The sequence below is a fragment of the Liolophura sinensis genome, chromosome 12 (genome assembly GCF_032854445.1).
Source record: "Liolophura sinensis isolate JHLJ2023 chromosome 12, CUHK_Ljap_v2, whole genome shotgun sequence".
NCBI classification, from domain to species: Eukaryota; Metazoa; Mollusca; class Polyplacophora; order Chitonida; family Chitonidae; genus Liolophura; species Liolophura sinensis.
Window position 1 is genome coordinate 2,793,069 of NC_088306.1, and position 20,483 is coordinate 2,813,551.

Consider the following 20,483-nt stretch of genomic DNA (forward strand, 5'->3'; position numbering starts at 1 on the left):
GCCACTGTCACAGGTAACATTAGCATTTTGAGTTTAAAACAGGGTGACAACTCAACACCCTTAAGTCTGAAGTCTCATTCCATACATGTAGCCTTAATTTTATTTCATGTTTTCAACACTTATGTGTGATTTTTACACTTGAAAAAAGCTAGACTTCAGGTGAAATACAGTAACATATTTTAATATTTCATTGGTGGTTAACACTGTTGTCTCAAATTTGAACTCCTGGTTGACCTCATTGGTCTGGGGCCTGACAATTTCAGCCAACCAGTGTTGTAACCATCTGACTCTGTGAGAGCCACTTCCTTCCTGACAAGACAACTTTAATAATACCAGCACAATGACATCACCAAACTTGTCTACTGTAATTTTTAAACCTCATTGCTTGTTTGCACAAAGTTTATTTATTTATTTGATTGGTGTTTTACGCTGTACTCAAGACTATTTCACTTATACGACAGCAGCCAGCATTATGGTGGGAGAAAACCGAGCAGAGCCCGGAAGAATACCTTAAAGAAAAAGGCCTCTAAAAAAAGTAGGCATCACTGATTAGACCTCCTAAAACTATGCATAAATATTTATATATATATATATTTATTTCATTTATTTTTTTTTATATATTTTTGTGAACAGAGTTAAAGGCATTCAAACATTTGAATTCTAAGGTGTCATGGGCTTTACGGACTATACTATCAGAGTTGAGGAACTCTGACGTCACAGGGAGTTTTTCCAACTCTAAACACTGAATATTGCAGTAACTCTTTTTACCCCGCATGTGACGTCAGAGTTCCTAGACAGCGTCAGTATGGCACATAAAGCCCACCGTAGTTTCCAAATATTTGAATGCCTTTCAACACTCTTAAGAAGAATCTGAAGAAATAAATGAAAGTATTTTTACGCCTAGTTTTCAGTTGTCTGTATGATGAACCTTACTGCATATTTTAGCTTTCCTTTACTTTAATCATGATTGATCGCTACTCACTTCTCAAAGGCCTGTACCGCCCACTCCTGACTAACCGCCAGATACGAGTGGTATTTCCTGAACAAAGCCACGATACACATACACAGGGACGTGCAGTAGTTCCCCGCCAGTGCCGAATTCTTGTTTGTCAACTGCACTTCTACTTGTATCAACTCCTTGAGCAACTGAAATGAAGAGAAAACTTGAAGGTCAAATGCTGGTAACTATCATTAAACGTGTATTTACTGGCTGGTAACTATCCTTACACATGTATTTACTAGCTGGTAACTGTCGTTGCATGTGTATTTACTGGCTGGTAACTACCATTACATGTGCATTTACTAGCTGGTAACTATCATTACACGTGTATTTACTAGCTGGTAAGTATCTTTACACCTGTATTTACTAGCTATTAACTATCGTTACACGTGTATTTACTGGCTGGTAATTATCATCACATGTGTATTTAGTGGCTAGTAACTATCGTCACATGTATATTTACTAAATGAAGCAAAATGAGTAACTTTGCCATGGACAAAATTTTGGTACAAATACATCCGTGGGAGAGCAGACAACGGTATGGTGGTTTGGCGCAATTGCATTTCAATTGCTCGAACTTAAGACGTGCCAGGTTCAAAAACAGACACGGACAGGGAATATGTAGAATGTCTGCTCTCATTGTACACGTATGTGGGGCCTTCAAGAGACGTCGACGACACCTGTTTGGCTAAACAGTTTGCGCATGTTAACCTGCATTGATTTGATTGGTGTATTACGTCTTGGTCAAGAATATTTCACTTATACGACGGAGGCCAGCATTATGGTGGGAGGAAACCTGGCAGAGCCCTGGGGAAAACTCATGACCATCTGCAGGTTGCAGGCAGACCTTCCAGAGAGGAAACCAGCATGAGCTGGACTTGAACTCACAGTGACCGCATTGGTGGGAGGCTCCTTTGTCATTTCGTAATGCTGGTCTGCTAACTCCCTCGGCCACGGAGGCCCCCTTAACCTGAGCTGAAGCCACTTGCTTTCCACCAATATGGTGACCATATCCGTATGTCACATTTGAGAAAGTTTGTTCGTAACTTGCCAAAGGTTGATGGTTTACCCCTGGCACTCTGGTTTCCTCCACCCATAATACAGCTTCTTGCTGTATAAGTGAAAAATTCTTTTGTGTTCTCTTAAACAATAATCAAATATTAACTACAGTAGTCTGAGGTAACAGAGTCACAGCAACGACTCTTACTCCGTAATCTGTACAAGAAAAACTTACCTGAATGCAGAATTCGATGACCCCATTAATATTTAACGAGTACTCCATGAGATCAAATAAATAGGACACATTATCAACTAGGGGGAGATAACCGGGGGTAGCTGTCATGAAGGTGTTGATTTGCTCCAGTACTGTGGCCGCACACTGCGATGTGACTGCGTGTTGGTCGTAGTATGACAGTTTCTGAAACTTATTGAACGTCGCTTCGAGATTTGTGGCTGTGTCAGTATCTTTGTCCTTCTTCTTCTTCTCCTTCCCGATGGCACCGCTACTGATGTCGATACAGTTTTTCTTACTGAAAAGCTTCAGGATTTCTTTTGTGATTTTCTTTGAGACATGTTTTGCGTCATCGCGCGTTTTCCCAACGCCGTAGAGGACAACCATGCGCTGGTTACATTCGTGGTACGATGCATCGTCTTGTGGTATGGGAAAGTGTGTGGCATACTGGAGGTGACGGGATGGCCCTTTGGGGGGAGGAGGGGCGGGTTCTTGCATAATACCACTGTAATGAACTCCACCCTGTTCCTTCTCAGACTTCACCGATTTTACAGAGGCTAACGAAAGAAAAACACCGCTATTATAAAACTTTCATCTTTCAGGCACAATCCTAATTCTAAAATGTAGTTTTGTTAAAAAACACTCTTACATAACACCATACACAAACGGATAAAAGACCATATTTATTTCTTCTCAAATCTGACCATTTTTTGGTCTGAGGAGGCTTCAGAGAATGTGACAAACTGTCTTACAAAACCTGTACCATACTGTGTTCTGAACTGTTGGAAGGTAGGACGATATTCTACTGGAAAAATGTTTCCTCCAATAATAATACAGAATTTTTCACAATAGAAACCATTATTATGGCTGGAGGAAACATTTTTCCAGGGTTTTGAGAAATCTGACGGCTCGCCGGTAATGGATTCAGTTCAAATGACAGCCTAAGTTTCATGGAAGATATGTTGAAAACTGAGAACAGCTGACCCACACGTAACACCTTACTCTGAGGCTACATATACACCAGTGAAGTGAATGTGAACATGACAAGACTAAAACATGGTAGTCTTTACCAAACAGGAAAATCAAGTATAATGTCAACATCTTCACAGCATGTCTATCAATCCCAAGAGGTTTCATGAAGCAAAGTAGGCATCAGTAAACAGACCACACACAACTATGCATAAACATTCTTTCACTAATTTTTTTAGATTTTTGTGAGAAGAGTTAAAGGCATTCAAACAATTGAATTCTAAGGTGGGATTTATGGACCATACTTTCAGAGTTTAGGAACTCTGATGTCACAGGAAGTTTTTCCAACTCAAATTACGCCATTGAATGTTGGAAAAACACTCTTTACCAATTAGTAAAAGATTACTGAGACAATGTTCCCCAAAATTCCTTCTTTCTGGTAACCATCAGGAATAAAGGTGATGTGACGTCAGAGCTCCTAGATATTGTCAGTATGGCTCATAAATCCCACAGTAGTATTCAAGTATTTGAATGCCTTTCAACACTCTTAAAAAATTTTGAAAAAAATATATGAAAGTATTTTTATGCATAGTTTTCAGTTGTCTGTATGATGATCCTTACTTCATATCTTAGCTTTCTTTTACTTTAATCTGCAATCCATGTAAAAGTGCCCAATATATAGAAGCTAAAAAAAACAGCTTAACCTTCCAAACAGCCAAAACCTGCTAACTTGATTAAAAATGCAAACATTCCTAATTTATGACCAAAATGAGTAAATGTCCAAATCATCTTCATCACTCCCACAAGTTTCCTATAGGTGATGTGAAAACTGTGAGACTAGCAGACCCAAAGATAAAACCTTACCCCACTGACCCAAACAAAAAAGCTTACTCGGATACTGGCGCCAACGCTGACGCAAACACTAACACTCACACAAACACTGACATCAACGCAGACACCAATGCAGACACCAACGCAGACATTGATGTCAATGCAGACACCGATGTCAATGCAGGCACCGACACTAACACAGACACCAACACAGACACCAACACAGATATCTATGCCAACACTATCACAGACACCGACAATGCTCACACCACTTTTCCCCCACACTCACAATAATAATTATGACATTTACTTCTAAAAATGCATTTTTCTGGAGCAAATTTTACTTTATAGGGTAATTCCTTTTATATTACCTGATTATGTATAGTATAATAACCCAAGATAAATTCTCTTACAAAACCTGCACCCCACTGTGTTCTCTTCTGACACTCACCAGGCTGTTCCGGGCTGGTTTTCTGCCCATCTTTCTCTTCAAACAAACTTGACCAATCAGAAATCATGTCTAGTGAACTGTGGATATCCATGTCTGTCTTAATGTCATCCTGAGGCTGGGTAGAAAAATGCAAAATGTCTCATGTCATTAAAACCAAGTGATACATGATGTTGGTAAAAAGAAGAGATATCTGATGTCAGTCATATGACGATAATGAGTCATTAGGTGTGTGTATGCATACTGTGAAAGTGCTGCCGCTACTGACATACCATGCAGTCACATTTTACTGACACCGGACCAACCAGTTATGCTCACCTGACCTAACCTCTCAGTGCTGTGTGCTGTACGCCAAGCGAGGCAGCAACAAGTACCTTTTTTTAAGGTTTTTGGTACATGTATGACCAGACCCAGGTTTGATCACGTACTCTTCCAACTTTGAGGCAGGCGCTCAGACCGTTAAGCCACTGAAGTGCTCGCCAGACTATTAGTGAAAAACTCTTAAGGATGGGGTTAAACAACAATCAAATAAATAAATAAATTTAAGTGCCACACATATTTGATCAACTAACGTACCATTACTTCCATCTTGATTCCTTCACTCTTCACACTGCACAAGTCCACGCTGTCCGCAAAGGGCGTAACCATGGCAGCAGTGGAGGTCAGGTCGCCACGAGCTATCAGCGTACACATGTAGGCATCGTGGGAAAAGACATCGTTCCTGATTAACTCACAGAAAAGGTGAATCAAATTGGCGAAGGCTTGTTTGTTTTCTCCCCAACTGTCATCTGTTAAACAAACAAACAAACAATAGGATCCATGTACATCTTACTGAATACTGACTGACTAATGTAACTGAATAATGTAACTGAATAATGTAACTGAATAATGTGACTGAATAATGTAACTGAATAATGTAACTGAATAATGTCTGTACTAATGTCTTCATTAAGGTCTCACCTTTCTTTCTTTTTGGAGATGACAAAGGTTTTCTTACCACTGCTAAGACGAAAATCAGGGGCCTCCGTGGCTCAGCTGGTTAGCGGGCTAGCATAGCATAATGACCCAGGAGCCTCTCACCAATACAGTCACTGTGAGTTCAAGTCCAGCTCATGCTGACTTCCTCTCTGGCCGTACATGGGAAGGTCTGTCAGCAACCTGCAGATGGTCATTGGGTTTCCCCGGGGCTGTGCCTGGTATCCCCAACCATAATTTTGGCCACCATCATATAAGTGAAATATTCTTCAGTATGGCGCAAAACACCAAATCAAATATGTAAAACCAAAATGACAGAAAATATTAGGAACATTTTAATTACATGGCATACAATACATGTGCCTGTAATTCTAGTACACCAAGTCGTCTGAAATAACACAGTGCTTTTCCTAACTTACTAAAAATCCTTAACATTTATTAGGATCAGAGCTTGGTCTTGATTTATATGAAGATGATTATTAAAGACAAACCTAAAACAGGTGCCCGCTCATCTAAAAACTGTATGAAGAGGTTCTGGAAGGGAGGTAACCCAGTGGCTGCCATAGCTTCTGATCCCATGGATTCTTTCTCGTCCAACACCTCAGTATCATTGAATTTCTACAAATGACAGAAAAACTGAATGTAACAAAACTGTTTCAAGCAGACGTGACTTAACATAAACATAAGTTTTTGAAGTTTTTTTTAGCATAAGCAATCTAAAGAAAATATGCAAAGTTTAGGAGCCTCTGAAGAGTCTCTTGTGAACTTAGATAGTGATACACTGTAGTAGGCTACATTACTGTATGTTGTACTATGATGTTTAAAATTTGCTTGGTTAAAGTTTGTCTGTAGGAGAATTCATGAAAAGAAAAGTAGTACCTCACAAAAAATAGTGCATTTTAGAGGCTAATTCATACAATAAATGAAAATTTCATAAAACATTATTTTTGGTGCTGAAACTTCCGTATTTTCCAGTAGGAGATCATTCTACCTAAAAAACAAACCTCTAAACATTTTTGTAAGATCAACAGAAACCTTGGAATCAAGTAAAATGAGTAACCTAATGGTGGACAGATTTTTACGTCAACTACAGCAGGTCCTCTGCTTTCAGTATTATCCAGGGAGTCGTGGATAATTGCTTGTAACTGCTTATAATGCTGAAGACCTCACCTCACTGCGCAGTTCACTTTGTCGTCTCTCCAACAGCTTAGCAACCACCAGTGCTCTGTGGTGTCCGTGTCGATGAATGCTCACCGCCCAGTCAATGAGAAGGTTTATGATTGGTTCATCTCCAATAGGAGGCTGTTAACCAATGAAATGGCAGAAGGCAGAGATGAATATATAATGAATGTGAAACAGTATTTCATATCTCGCAAGCGCTTCACAACAAGCATGCCAGGAATTCAAGTCTCCAGTGAACTCCATGGCCTTGTTAGTTATGAATTAAAAAGCATACTGTCATCAATATTGTTCCAATATAAACCCTGTGAGTTTCATATTCAGCTCCCCTTGTTTGCTGTATGAGAAGTTGATTCCAGAGACCAGAGGCACCTCATGTACAAAGACCATGCCAAAAATTTCATGTCATTTGATGCCACACACAAATTTTTCAGTTTTGCCACATATATGGACGGAGGGAACCGGAGTGGCCTGAGTACACTACCACCCATCATCGCTGTTGATTTCGTGTGATATAGATTCAAGCTTTAGGGCCAGGATCATAATTTCAAAGGGTGGATTGGCTTCAGCGAGAAAGATCCAGTGATAACACGTAAGGCCCTTAATACATTACTGTGTTCACTGCGAATAATCCAAATGCCTGTTTCACTCGTCTTCCTCGGATATTGACACAAGTTCTTTCTTCTTTGTTAATTTTCTTAAAACCCTACCTTTTTCACTATCAAAATTTTTTTTCCTAAGCTATTATTTATGATGGCACTGCATTATGTTCAACAAGGATATTTTTAAGGATGGTTTAAGTGCTACAAATATTAAGAGTGTCTTCATCAGTGTGCTCTTCACCTCGTTACTGTTGTCTTTGGTTTGTTGGCTGGCGAAGATTTTGTTGTAGAGAGAGTCAAGGGTTGAAGACGGGTCCACACGCTCAAAGTTATGACGGTCCAGGATGTCCAGCACAGTTAGTATACGGCTGATGGTAAAGCCTGAAACAAGGGCAAATAGAGAGGATGAAGTGTGATAGCCAATAATGACAGTGACAAGTTATGTATGTGGGACACACTATTACCACTTATTGTAAAACCTGAAACAAGGGCAAATACAGAGGATGAAGTGTGATAGCCAATACTGACAGTGAGGAGTTATGTATGTGGGACACACTATTACCACTTATTGTAAAGCCTGAAACAAGGGCAAATAGAGAGGATGAAGTGTGATAGCCAATAACGACAGTGAGAAGTTATGTATGTGGGACACACTATTACCACTTATTGTAAAACCTGAAACAAGGGCAAATAGAGAAGATGAGGTGTGATAGCCAATAACGACAGTGAGAAGTTATGTATGTGGGACACACTATTACCACTTATTGTAAACCTGAAACAAGGGCAAATACAGGGGATCAAGTGTGATAGCCAATAATGACAGTGACAAGTTATGTATGTGGAACATACTATTACCACTTATTGTAAAACCTGAAACAAGGGCAAATAGAGAGGATGAAGTGTGATAGCCTATAACGACAGTGAGAAGTTATGTATGTGGAACACACTATTACCACTTATTGTAAAGCCTGAAACAAGGGCAAATAGAGAGGATGAAGTGTGATAGCCAATAACGACAGTGAGAAGTTATGTATGTGGAACATACTATTACCACTTATTGTAAAACCTGAAACAAGGGCAAATAGAGAGGATGAAGTGTGATAGCCTATAACGACAGTGAGAAGTTATGTATGTGGGACACACTATTACCACTTATTGTAAAACCTGAAACAAGGGCAAATAGAGAGGGTGAAGTGTGATAGCCAATAATGACAGTGATAAGTTATGTAGGTGGGACACACTATTACCACTTATTGTAAAGCCTGAAACAAGAGCAAATACAGGGGATCAAGTGTGATAGCCAATAATGACAGTGACAAGTTATGTATGTGGGACACACTATTACCACTTATTGTAAAACCTGAAACAAGGGCAAATACAGGGATCAAGTGTGATAGCCAATAATGACAGTGAGAAGTTATGTAGGTGGGACACACTATTACCACTTATTGTAAAACCTGAAACAAGGGCAAATACAGGGGATCAAGTGTGATAGCCAATAATGACAGTGAGAAGTTATGTAGGTGGGACACACTATTACCACTTATTGTAAAGCCTGAAACAAGGGCAAATACAGGGGATGAAGTGTGATAGCCAATAACGACAGTGAGAAGTTATGTATGTGGGACACACTATTACCACTTATTGTAAAGCCTGAAACAAGGGCAAATACAGGGGATGAAGTGTGATAGCCAATAACGACAGTGAGAAGTTATGTATGTGGAACACACTATTACCACTTATTGTAAAGCCTGAAACAAGAGCAAATGCAGAGGATGAAGTGTGAAAACCAATAATGACAGTGAGAAGTTATGTATGTGGGACACACTATTACCACTTATTGTAAAACCTGAAACAAGGGCAAATACAGGGGATCAAGTGTGATAGCCAATAATGACAGTGAGAAGTTATGTAGGTGGGACACACTATTACCACTTATTGTAAAGCCTGAAACAAGGGCAAATACAGGGGATGAAGTGTGATAGCCAATAACGACAGTGAGAAGTTATGTATGTGGAACACACTATTACCACTTATTGTAAAGCCTGAAACAAGAGCAAATGCAGAGGATGAAGTGTGAAAACCAATAATGACAGTGAGAAGTTATGTATGTGGGACACACTATTACCACTTATTGTAAAACCTGAAACAAGGGCAAATACAGGGGATCAAGTGTGATAGCCAATGACAGTGAGAAGTTATGTATGTGGGACACACTATTACCACTTATTGTAAAACCTGAAACAAGGGCAAATACAGGGGATGAAGTGTGATAGCCAATGACAGTGAGAAGTTATGTATGTGGGACACACTATTACCACTTATTGTAAAACCTGAAACAAGGGCAAATAGAGAGGATCAAGTGTGATAGCCTATAAAGACAGTGAGAAGTTATGTATGTGGGACACACTATTACCACTTATTGTAAAACCTGAAACAAGGGCAAATACAGAGGATGAAGTGTGATAGCCAATAATGACAATGAGAAGTTATGTATGTGGGACACACTATTACCACTTATTGTAAAGCCTGAAACAAGGGCAAATAGAGAGGATGAAGTGTGATAGCCAATAACGACAGTGACAAGTTATGTATGTGGGACACACTATTACCACTTATTGTAAAACCTGAAACAAGGGCAAATACAGGGGATCAAGTGTGATAGCCTATAACGACAGTGACAAGTTATGTATGTGGGACACACTATTACCACTTATTGTAAAACCTCAAACAAGGGCAAATAGAGAGGATCAAGTGTGATAGCCAATAATGACAGTGACAAGTTATGTATGTGGGACACACTATTACCACTTATTGTAAAACCTGAAACAAGGGCAAATAGAGAGGATCAAGTGTGATAGCCTATAACGACAGTGACAAGTTATGTATGTGGGACACACTATTACCACTTATTGTAAAACCTGAAACAAGGGCAAATACAGGGGATCAAGTGTGATAGCCAATAATGACAGTGAGAAGTTATGTATGTGGGACACACTATTACCACTTATTGTAAAGCCTGAAACAAGGGCAAATAGAGAGGATGAAGTGTGATAGCCAATAACGACAGTGACAAGTTATGTATGTGGAACACACTATTACCACTTATTGTAAAGCCTGAAACAAGGGCAAATACAGGGGATGAAGTGTGATAGCCAATAATGACAGTGAGAAGTTATGTATGTGGAACACACTATTACCACTTATTGTAAAGCCTGAAACAAGGGCATATGCAGAGGATGAAGTGTGATAGCCAATAATGGCAGTGAGAAGTTATGTATGTGGAACACACTATTACCACTTATTGTAAAGCCTGAAACAAGGGCAAATGCAGGGGATCAAGTGTGATAGCCAATAATGATAGTGAGAAGTTATGTATGTGGGACACACTATTACCACTTATTGTAAAACCTGAAACAAGGGGAAATACAGGGGATAATATTATGCTGCTTACTAGGTGGTAGACTGTTGACATTTACTTGGGTTTCTGACACACATACCTGTGGTAGACTGTTGACATTTACTTGGGTTTCACACACATACCTGTGGTAGACTGTTGACATTTACTTCAGTTTCTGACACACATACCTGTGGTAGACTGTTGACATTTACTTGCATTTCACACACATACCTGTGGTAGACTTTTGACATTTACTTGTGTTTCACACACGTACCTGTGGTAGATTGTTGACATTTACTTGCGTTTCACACACATACCTGTGGCAGACTGTAGACATTTACTTGGGTTTCTGACACACATACCTGTGGTAGACTATTGACATTTACTTGCGTTTCACACACATACCTGTGGCAGACTGTAGACATTTACTTGGGTTTCTGACACACATACCTGTGGTAGACTGTTGACATTTACTTGGGTTTCTGACACACATACCTGTGGTAGGCTGTAGACATTTACTTGGGTTTCTGACACACATACCTGTGGTAGATTGTTGACATTTACTTGCATTTCACACACATACCTGTGGCAGACTGTAGACATTTACTTGGGTTTCTGACACACATACCTGTGGTAGACTGTTGACATTTACTTGGGTTTCTGACACACATACCTGTGGTAGATTGTTGACATTTACTTGCATTTCACACACATACCTGTGGCAGACTGTAGACATTTACTTGGGTTTCTGACACACATACCTGTGGTAGACTGTTGACATTTATCAGAAGACCACCTGACTTCTGCGGCTCGCCCTCTCAGTTTTATCTGGTGCTCTGCCGCTCGGATCTGCTGCCGTATCTGGACAGGAGGAACAGCCAGAGCAGTGGATTGAATGATTAAGTGAGTGATTAAATTGAACTACATGTGTCCTAAAACCTCAAAAAAATTAACCAGTTAAGTGCATTTTGAAACAAGTTTTATTAGTCTGATGCCAATTAAATACCCTGACAATATCAATATCTGTATTCCCCTTACACCTGAGCGGCATAATACAAGCCCTGAGAGATTTCTGTTCCTGCCAACGAGCCGTACATAACTAACTTAAATACTTTCTACAGCAGTACAGATGTATACATCTGATGCAAAAATGACTTCATATGTGTCCTGCTGCATATCTGCTGAATTCAAAAAATGAAACAAAAAAAAAAAAGAAAAAATCCATACACCTCTCTTTATTATAACATTCTTGATTGCATGACACAATTCACCAGACAGTCAAAAAAGTGCTTCCCCAATGTTTCACAATTTGCCACAACTTCACACACTTTTGAAAGTGTGAGACATTATACCGATACATACTACTGTCTAACAGTAGAGTATGCCCACATCCACAGTTTAAGTCTTGGAGAAACCTATTTCTGTTTATATCTTCCCACCTGTTGGTTCTGTGGCCCTGGGGGCATGGGTAGACTAGAAGGAGCACAAGGTAGGAGATCCAGCGGCGACCCACACAACAATAGGTTATTTTTAGCACCAGGGGTTTCTCCGAGATTGTTCCAGGCCATGGCGCATGGACACTTAAGGGTTATGGTCTGTAGTGCGGCGCTGAGGCCCAGAACAACGCCACGATGCTGCAGGCAACTGTTGTACTCTGAGAACACCAAGGCTACAGGATTGTGCGCGATTTGATTGGTGTTATCTGTTGCCAAATTTCTGTGGGAGTAAAAGATAAATACCTTATATGATCCTAACAATGATAAAAATCATGGACTTTCAAATAGTCTTTCATACTGCTTACTAGTCCTCAGTGATGATACCGACAATGGGATGAAAATGAGGAAACTACCTTAGCACTGCTAACACACTAAATGCTGAACCATTGCACCAAATGCTGATTAATTTGTCATATTTTGAGGACATTTTTCTGTCTGCATTATCAAACTAACACTTTTATTGAAGCTTGAATGTATGTTAACCTTGCCAATGTAGTATTATCTTCTCAGTCATCTGTTTTTTGCTGGATAATTGGTAATTACAATAGCAAAAAAGATCAAGCATTTAGCGTACATAACATTTTTTAAACAGAAATTTTTCATAAAAAAAGAATTCCACTAAAAGCATAAAAGATCTCAGGCCTGTGTTCTTACAGGTCACTTTCATACACCCCAAAATGTCCTTTTCACAAAAGCATTTTCAGCAGTCTCTGGACATTCTGAAACCTTACCCATTGGAGTTTAGCATCGGGGACTGAGTTCTTGGGGAACTACATCCTGACTCACTACACAGTTGGGCAAGCTTCTTGGCGCAGTAATATGCCAGTCGCCGTGACAATAACTGATTCAATGTAAACTCATCCAGATTCTGAAATGAGCGAAGAAAAAAACAACACATAATATCGATTCATCCCTGTACATGTAACAATAAAACACATACACATGTACATGTAGGTGTTGGTACACCTCCCACAAAAACAAAACAAACAATTGTTCATTTGTTTGAAGAGTTTGGATGAAATGATTTCTGCAGCATTCTCATGAAAGTTTGGAACTCAAAGTACACAGAAAACAGCTGCCAATTTTACAAGATTCTGCTTGTTGATGAGCACAAAAATATGATGCCACAATATGGAAATTTAAAGATGTAGAAACACTGTACAGTATTCACCTGTACATCTTGGGGAACTTTTCACCAAGGTATCACCCTGCTGTTGTAAGTTGGTCACAAATTTTATGCAATTAGCAGTCAACCATCTAAAATTTGGGGGAATTTTTTCACCAATAGTATTGCAGAAGGGTGGGTAGGTTACTGGAAAATCATGTGAAAGTTCTATGTAGTTTACTGGAAAAGCATGTGAAAGTTCTATGTGGTTTACTGGAAAATCAAGTGAAAGTTCTATGTGGTTTACTGGAAAATCATGTGAAAATTCCATGTGGTTTACTGGAAAATCATATGAAAGTTCTATGTGGTTTACTGGAATTTCATGTGAAAGTTCCATGTGGTTTACTGGAATTTCATGTGAAAGTTCTATGTGGTTTACTGGAAAAGCATGTGAAAGTTCTATGTAGTTTACTGGAAAAGCATGTGAAAGTTCTATGTGGTTTACTGGAATTTCATGTGAAAATTCCATGTGGTTTACTGGAAAATCATATGAAAGTTCTATGTGGTTTACTGGAATTTCATGTGAAAGTTCTATGTGGTTTACTGGAATTTCATGTGAAAGTAATATGTGATTTATTGGAAAAGCATGTGAAAGTTCTATGTGGTTTACTGGAAAATCATATGAAAGTTCTATGTGGTTTACTAGAATTTCATGTGAAAGTTCTATGTGGTTTACTCGTACACCATGTAAAAGTTCTATGTGGTTTACACTAAAACGCATGTAGTCGATTTCCTGTTATGGTTTTTCTTCTGTCGTACAGACCACAAATTCACTCACTCGGACAATCTGATCGAGCACCAGTTTGAGGACTGTGTCATCTGTGCTCTGTAGCTTCTCCACAAACTGTTCCACAAGCCAACTGAGAAAGTCTTGTCTGTCCAGCAGACCCTCCTGAAAAAGCACCAAAAACATGTCCGACAGATCAATCAACAGGAGTCTTATGACCATGCCCATGTTGTGTTGGTCTCTGGGCTATTACAGGTATACTGACACCAGCCATCACCACATTCTCCTGAACCACGAAGGATACAAGGATACCACAGACTCAATGGCGTTAAGTTTCCTGCTTGTACAGTAGTTTAGAATCCCCACAAGAATTAATTTATTTGTTTACTTGATTGACATTTTGCGCTGTACCCAAGTAATATTTCACTCATTGGATGGCGGCCAACATAAAGGTGGGAGGAAATATGGCGAAGCACGACTATCCGCAGGTTGCTGGCAGGCCCAATAGAATTAATCCTATGTACACAGATGCACCTGTACACACACAATGGTGGTTTTACTCTCATCACTTTCTTCATGATGCTGTAGTCTGGTGATCCTAATCGTATTTATTTTTTTTGCACACTTTTCCACCCCTGGACAACCGTTGACAGTAACAGCATCACAAATTCCCCTCCACTCCTAATACATGTAACTATGTCACATGCTGCTTTTCAGACCACACCTAGTTCCTTTGTGTTGCCTGTGAAACTCAACCTACCTAACTGTGATAGATATTTTGATGGTTTGACTATCAATCGGTCAGTTAACCCAGAATTCAACTATCTGTCTCAATACTGTAGTTCATCCAACTTTTCACATGTCTGCAAGGCATTTATTCAAGCATATTCTCATGGCACCATTCTGTGTTCACCAAATACTATTCGTGAAGCCCTGAAACTGGACAATCCAATCAACATGGTCCTGACTCCAAATTCTAATTAAAATGTTCATAAGTAGCACTGAAAGTTGCTCTTTGATACACAAAAAGGTTGAGGAATTAGGGCAGTCAAAAAACAAATTAAGTTGTTCTTTTAGAAGGCGACTAGTGGCAAATCATTCTCAGGATAAAGGTGAAAGCCCGAGTCTCAGAAATACTAAATTTACATCTTGTAGCATGACACTAAATCTTACCTCATACATGTGTCTGGCCAGTCTACAGCAATAGTGCCACTGCTTGAGGGCCAGGTTCATTTCCAGCTGGGAGGGGGGTTGGGAGGCAGTGAGGAAGCTGGTCTGTTGTCCTCCTACTCCGCTGTAATGCTCCTGTACCTTGTTGAGTTGATCCTTCATGAACTTTGTGATGGCCAGGGTCCAGTCTGCAAGACAGAAAAACCTTGACTGATTAACTGAATGTGGGATTGGGTTCATTTCTGTTCACATCCTGCTTGAATGAACATCCACTTTGCAGCTGGCTTCATTTTTCAGAACTTTTATTTCAACAATATTTTAATGATATCACCTGCATCTGCCTTGTATCAGCCCAGGAGCAATACTAATGTATGTACTGTGCGACCTCACTAGAATGTCACGCTCGGGGTAAGACATGATGCTTAACATTTTACTGACGACAGTACTTGCTGGTCGCAATTCAGAGGCAGATTCCACAAAGCCATTTCTGCCTTATGTCAAAATATCACAATACATTCTATAAGCTTACATTGGACTTCAGAAATTAAAAAGTCTGTAAATACAGGTAATACAGATTTGCTACAAGTAAAAACCTGATATCTAAATCACACAAAGCTGGCTCAGACAATTAAAGTTCTGGCTCACTGTCAGTGTGGCTATCAACCCCTTTGACCTGGCTCACTGTCAGTGTGACTATCAAAGCCCTTGACCTGGCTCACTGTCACTGTGACTATCAAAGCCCTTGACCTGGCTCACTGTCACTGTGACTATCAAACCCTTGACCTGGCTCACTGTCAGTGTGACTATCAACCCCTTGACCTGGCTCACTGTCACTGTGACCATCAAGCCCTTGGCCTGGCTCACTGTCAGTGTGACTATCAACCCCTTGACCTGGCTCACTGTCACTGTGACTATCAAGCCCTTGGCCTGGCTCACTGTCAGTGTGACTATCAGCCCCTTGACCTGGCTCACTGTCAGTGTTACTGTCAACCCCTTGACCTGGCTCACTGTCAGTGTGACTATCAAAGCCCTTGACCTGGCTCATTGTCAGTGTTACTGTCAACCCCTTGACCTGGCTCACTGTCAGTGTGACTTTCAACCCCTTCACCAATGAGACTGTCCTCACAGTTTCAGTTACTGCTTTAATTCCAGAGGTTTGTACGGAATTTGTAAGTACCAAAGGGCAGTGTTTTTTTCTGGAGGTTTGTGAGGAACCTGTACGTACCAAAGGTCAGCGGTTTATTCTGGAGGTTTGCGAGGAACTTGTATGTACCAAAGGGCAGTGGTTTATTCCAGAGGTTTGTGAGGAACTTGTATGTAGTGAAGGTCAGCGGTTTATTCCAGAGGTTTGCGAGGAACTTGTATGTACCAAAGGGCAGTGGTTTATTCTGGAGGTTTGTCAGAAACTTGTACGTACCAAAGGGCAGTGATTTATTCTGGAGCTTTGTGAGGAACCTGTACGTACCACAGGGCAGTGGTTTATTCTGGCTCCCTTCAACCTAAACGTATCGACACCTTGTGCATTGCATTAAACACCAATCAAATAAATTGATTTCATGCACATTCAAGAAAGCATAAGCTTTCGTTTTTATTGGCATTTCCCCTCTACTGCCTGTATATATATTACTGATACTAGGCATTTCTTACCCACAGACTGGTCAACAATCTGTTTTTTCCTGGCCTTATTTTCCTGTAGAGCCACATTGTAGGCAGCAGTCAGCTTGATGAACCAGGCAGCCTTTACCACAGGAATTGAAAACTCACATAGAGTGGTGAAAATCTCCTCCTTCTTGGGAAACAGAGGGACCTGACATAATAAAATTATTTTGACATATTATTCCACCTGTAAAGCGTAAACAAACACTGCTTCAAAACCTGATAAGAAAGACTGATTAATCATTCAAAGTTAATTATTTCATGTTTTCCAGTCCCAGCAACTCAACATAATATATTCAGATAGAAACAATTTGAAAGACATTACATATGATGTACAAAAATCAACTTCAGTACAAAAGCGAAGAATGGAAATGGTTTTTGAAACAGAAAATCTAGTCTGCTAACCTCAGGTTAACCAGACATAATTCAATTCAACACTTATGACAAAGTATTTATTTCTTCACACATCTTACCTTTTTGCCCAGTTGTGACAAAGGTTTGCTGCCTCCAAGGTCTTTAAACCAGGCCTCCATCGCAGGACGAGAACGGGCAGCCTAATAACACAAAATAGATGACTGACTGAGGGACATCTAAGACCACAAAACAAAACAAAAAAAAAATATCAACCAGTAAGCTAAGGTAGGAGCTAAATTTATGTACTGCAGAGCTGGTACCACTTCCCCAATCAGGAATGGTAATGATCTGTACTGCAGAGCTGGTACCACTTCCCTAATCAGGAATGGTAATGATTTGTACTGCAGAGCTGGTATCTCTTCCCCAATCAGGAATGGTAATGATTTGTACTGCAGAGCTGGTATCTCATTCCCAATCAGGAATGGTAATGATGTGTACTGCAGAGCTGGTACCACTTCCCCACTCAGGAATGGTAATGATTTGTACTGCAGAGCTGGTATCTCTTCCCCAATCAGGAATGGTAATAATTTGTACTGCAGAGCTGGTACCACTTCCCCACTCAGGAATGGTAAATGATTTGTACTGCAGAGCTGGTATCTCTTCCCGAATCAGGAATGGTAATGATTTGTACTGCAGAGCTGGTATCTCTTCCCCACTCAGGAATGGTAATGATTTGTACTGCAGAGCTGGTATCTCTTCCCCCACTCAGGAATCGTAATGCTTGTACTGCAGAGCTGGTATCTCATCCCAAATCAGGAACGGTAATGATTTGTACTGCAGAGGTGGTCTCTCTTTCCCAATCCAGAACAGTAATAATTTGTACTGCAGAGCTGGTATCTCATTCCCATCAGGAATAGTAATGATTTGCACTGCAGAGCTGGTATCTCTTCCCAATCAGGAACGGTAATGATTTGTACTGCAGAGCTGGTATCTCATTCCCAATCAGGAATAGTAATGATTTGCACTGCAGAGCTGGTATCTCTTTCCCAATCAGGAATGGTAATGATTTGCACTGCAGAGCTGGTATCTCTTCCCCAATCAGGAATGGTAATGATTTGCACTGCAGAGCTGGTATCTCATTCCCAATCAGGAATAGTAATGATTTGCACTGCAGAGCTGGTATCTCTTTCCCAATCAGGAACGGTAATGATTTGTACTGCAGAGCTGGTATCTCATTCCCAATCAGAACGGTAATGACTTGTACTGCAGTGCTGGTATCTCTTCCCCAATTGAAAAAAGTAATGATTTGTATTGCACAGCTGGTATCTCTTCCCTAATCAAAAATGATAATGATCTGTTTACATGGTGACTTCACCATTAATCAGTAATTACTTCATTAGCTTGTAAAGAACACAAAAAAACACCCCCACCAGAAATCAAATCTCTCAACTTTGCATGTGTTTCTAGATTTCGAAAACTTTAAGCCCCTCTTTTACACACAAGAAAAGTTGTATATTTTAAAGGCACATGCTTTCTTTTCTGTAACTCTTACTTATTATTTACTGTCTCTTTCCTTGAATCCATTGATTCTGAACCTAAAAAAAGATGTCCTCTACCTTTAATAAAACTGATATTCAATCTTAGTGGAGATTTCAGGAAGAAAAACACATTTTTTTTTTGGCTCCTGCAAAGTTTTAACTTACTGGCCAGAAGTTGTCTTTATTCAACTGCTGCTTCTTCTTTCCAGTGTCCTGGCATGTGTTCAGTTCAGTTTTCTTGGCATTACGGCTGTGAAGAGGCACCAAACTGAAATAAAAAATACCAAGGATAAACTTGATGAAAATGAAAGTTACAAAGTAGTTTATTTATTATATTTTTTAGCTCCTGATGTTTGTGATCTCCTTCTACCACAATTAAACCAATACCATAATCTATTGTCTACACTGAAACATCACATGCAAAACACACAAACAACAGTACATTTATTTATTTGATTATTCCGCTGTTTCTTACGCCGTACTAAAGAATATTTCAATTATACCACAACAGGAAGCAACAGTACACAACAGACATGACAGAGACCAATTAATAAGAAGATTAAATGAGTTTACCCTCTCTTGGCTTATGTTTCAAGTCCTGGCAGATCCATACTGAAAGAAAACAATGACAAAAATGGAAAAAACATCACAGTCCAAAAAACTAAAGGAAAAGAAAACATAATTATTCTGTTTTACATGTACTATGGATCGAGTTTCAACCTCATCATCAGCATCTTACTGACTTCAGATTTTACAGCAAATCCTTTCTTCGAGTGAATGTTAAGAAGAAACATCACAAAAATGGTAGGAATCCAGAGAAAATCCTATATTTGTTTCTGATTTGCTTGATAACTGCATTTTTTGGCTTTTGCATTTAACAGATAAATTGTATTCACATATTAGGCCTATTTGTAATAATTTATTTGTAATAAAAACTCTTCAATTGAAAAAAATAACATATCTTACCTCATCGCTGATGACAAGCGAATTATTGAACCCTTGCTTGACATTTGTAGCCGTGAGTTCATCCTGTACAAGAAAAAAACAGTTAAACCTTGTAATAGAGAGATTTGGACAATTTATTGACATAGATTATTGACACGTTGAAGCAAATACCATTGGTTTGTTAATTACTGTAATGTATCTATCATTTATTATTATCATGCACATCAGAAAGGTAAAAGCGGGTTCGCTTGCTGAAAGAATATAAGCAGAAATAACTATATTGTGCGGCGAAATTTGGCGTCTCCATAATTTAGCTTGATTCGATGAATAAACAACAACAACACAATATTTATTTAATATCTTCAAAGCAAGAAATTATGTTAAACATTAATCAAATGGCTTTAAATGAACTTTTCTCTCACCTCCTTTTGCTTTGGATCTTGGGGATAAACATCTGGCGGACCCAGTCGTGGTTTTTTCAAGAGCCGATGCTCTTGACTGGGGAAAGCCGCCATCTTTCCTCTTTTTGTTCGGCGACCGGATTCAGGGAGAGCCTAGCGGACCGATCTTGTGATCTGCAGGAACCAGTTGTATGCAGTGGATGCTGCAATGATGAAACCTAAACTTAGGAAAGCAGTATTTATTTTTCTTTCAAGCAAAAACTGTATGAACAAATTTTCTTATTTTCCCTCATCAAAAAATCAATGTTTAATCATGGGTTGCGTCCCTTGTGTAGCTAGCTCTTCTGTGTGTTGTTTCTTCAGCAACTTACAGCATCTCGTTTCGCCCAGTAGTTC

The 20,483-nt window shown here is 39.6% G+C and overlaps 1 protein-coding gene across 1 annotated transcript in view; it reads right to left on the reverse strand.

Moving 5' to 3' along the window:
- The window catches only part of LOC135479335 (mediator of RNA polymerase II transcription subunit 12-like protein), a 50,027-nt gene extending 29,824 nt beyond the window's left edge, over positions 1–20,203 (reverse strand). Inside the window, 18 exon segments of the mRNA XM_064759158.1 lie at positions 983–1,146; positions 2,235–2,788; positions 4,483–4,597; positions 5,056–5,267; positions 5,946–6,072; positions 6,625–6,756; positions 7,477–7,616; positions 11,397–11,496; positions 12,075–12,351; positions 12,863–12,999; positions 14,075–14,188; positions 15,197–15,381; positions 16,841–17,000; positions 17,323–17,403; positions 18,907–19,009; positions 19,286–19,353; positions 19,708–19,770; positions 20,109–20,203. Coding sequence (XP_064615228.1) covers positions 983–1,146; positions 2,235–2,788; positions 4,483–4,597; positions 5,056–5,267; positions 5,946–6,072; positions 6,625–6,756; positions 7,477–7,616; positions 11,397–11,496; positions 12,075–12,351; positions 12,863–12,999; positions 14,075–14,188; positions 15,197–15,381; positions 16,841–17,000; positions 17,323–17,403; positions 18,907–19,009; positions 19,286–19,353; positions 19,708–19,770; positions 20,109–20,201 — 2,825 coding nt within the window. The 5' untranslated portion in view covers positions 20,202–20,203.
- Positions 20,204–20,483: the final 280 nt, after the last annotated feature.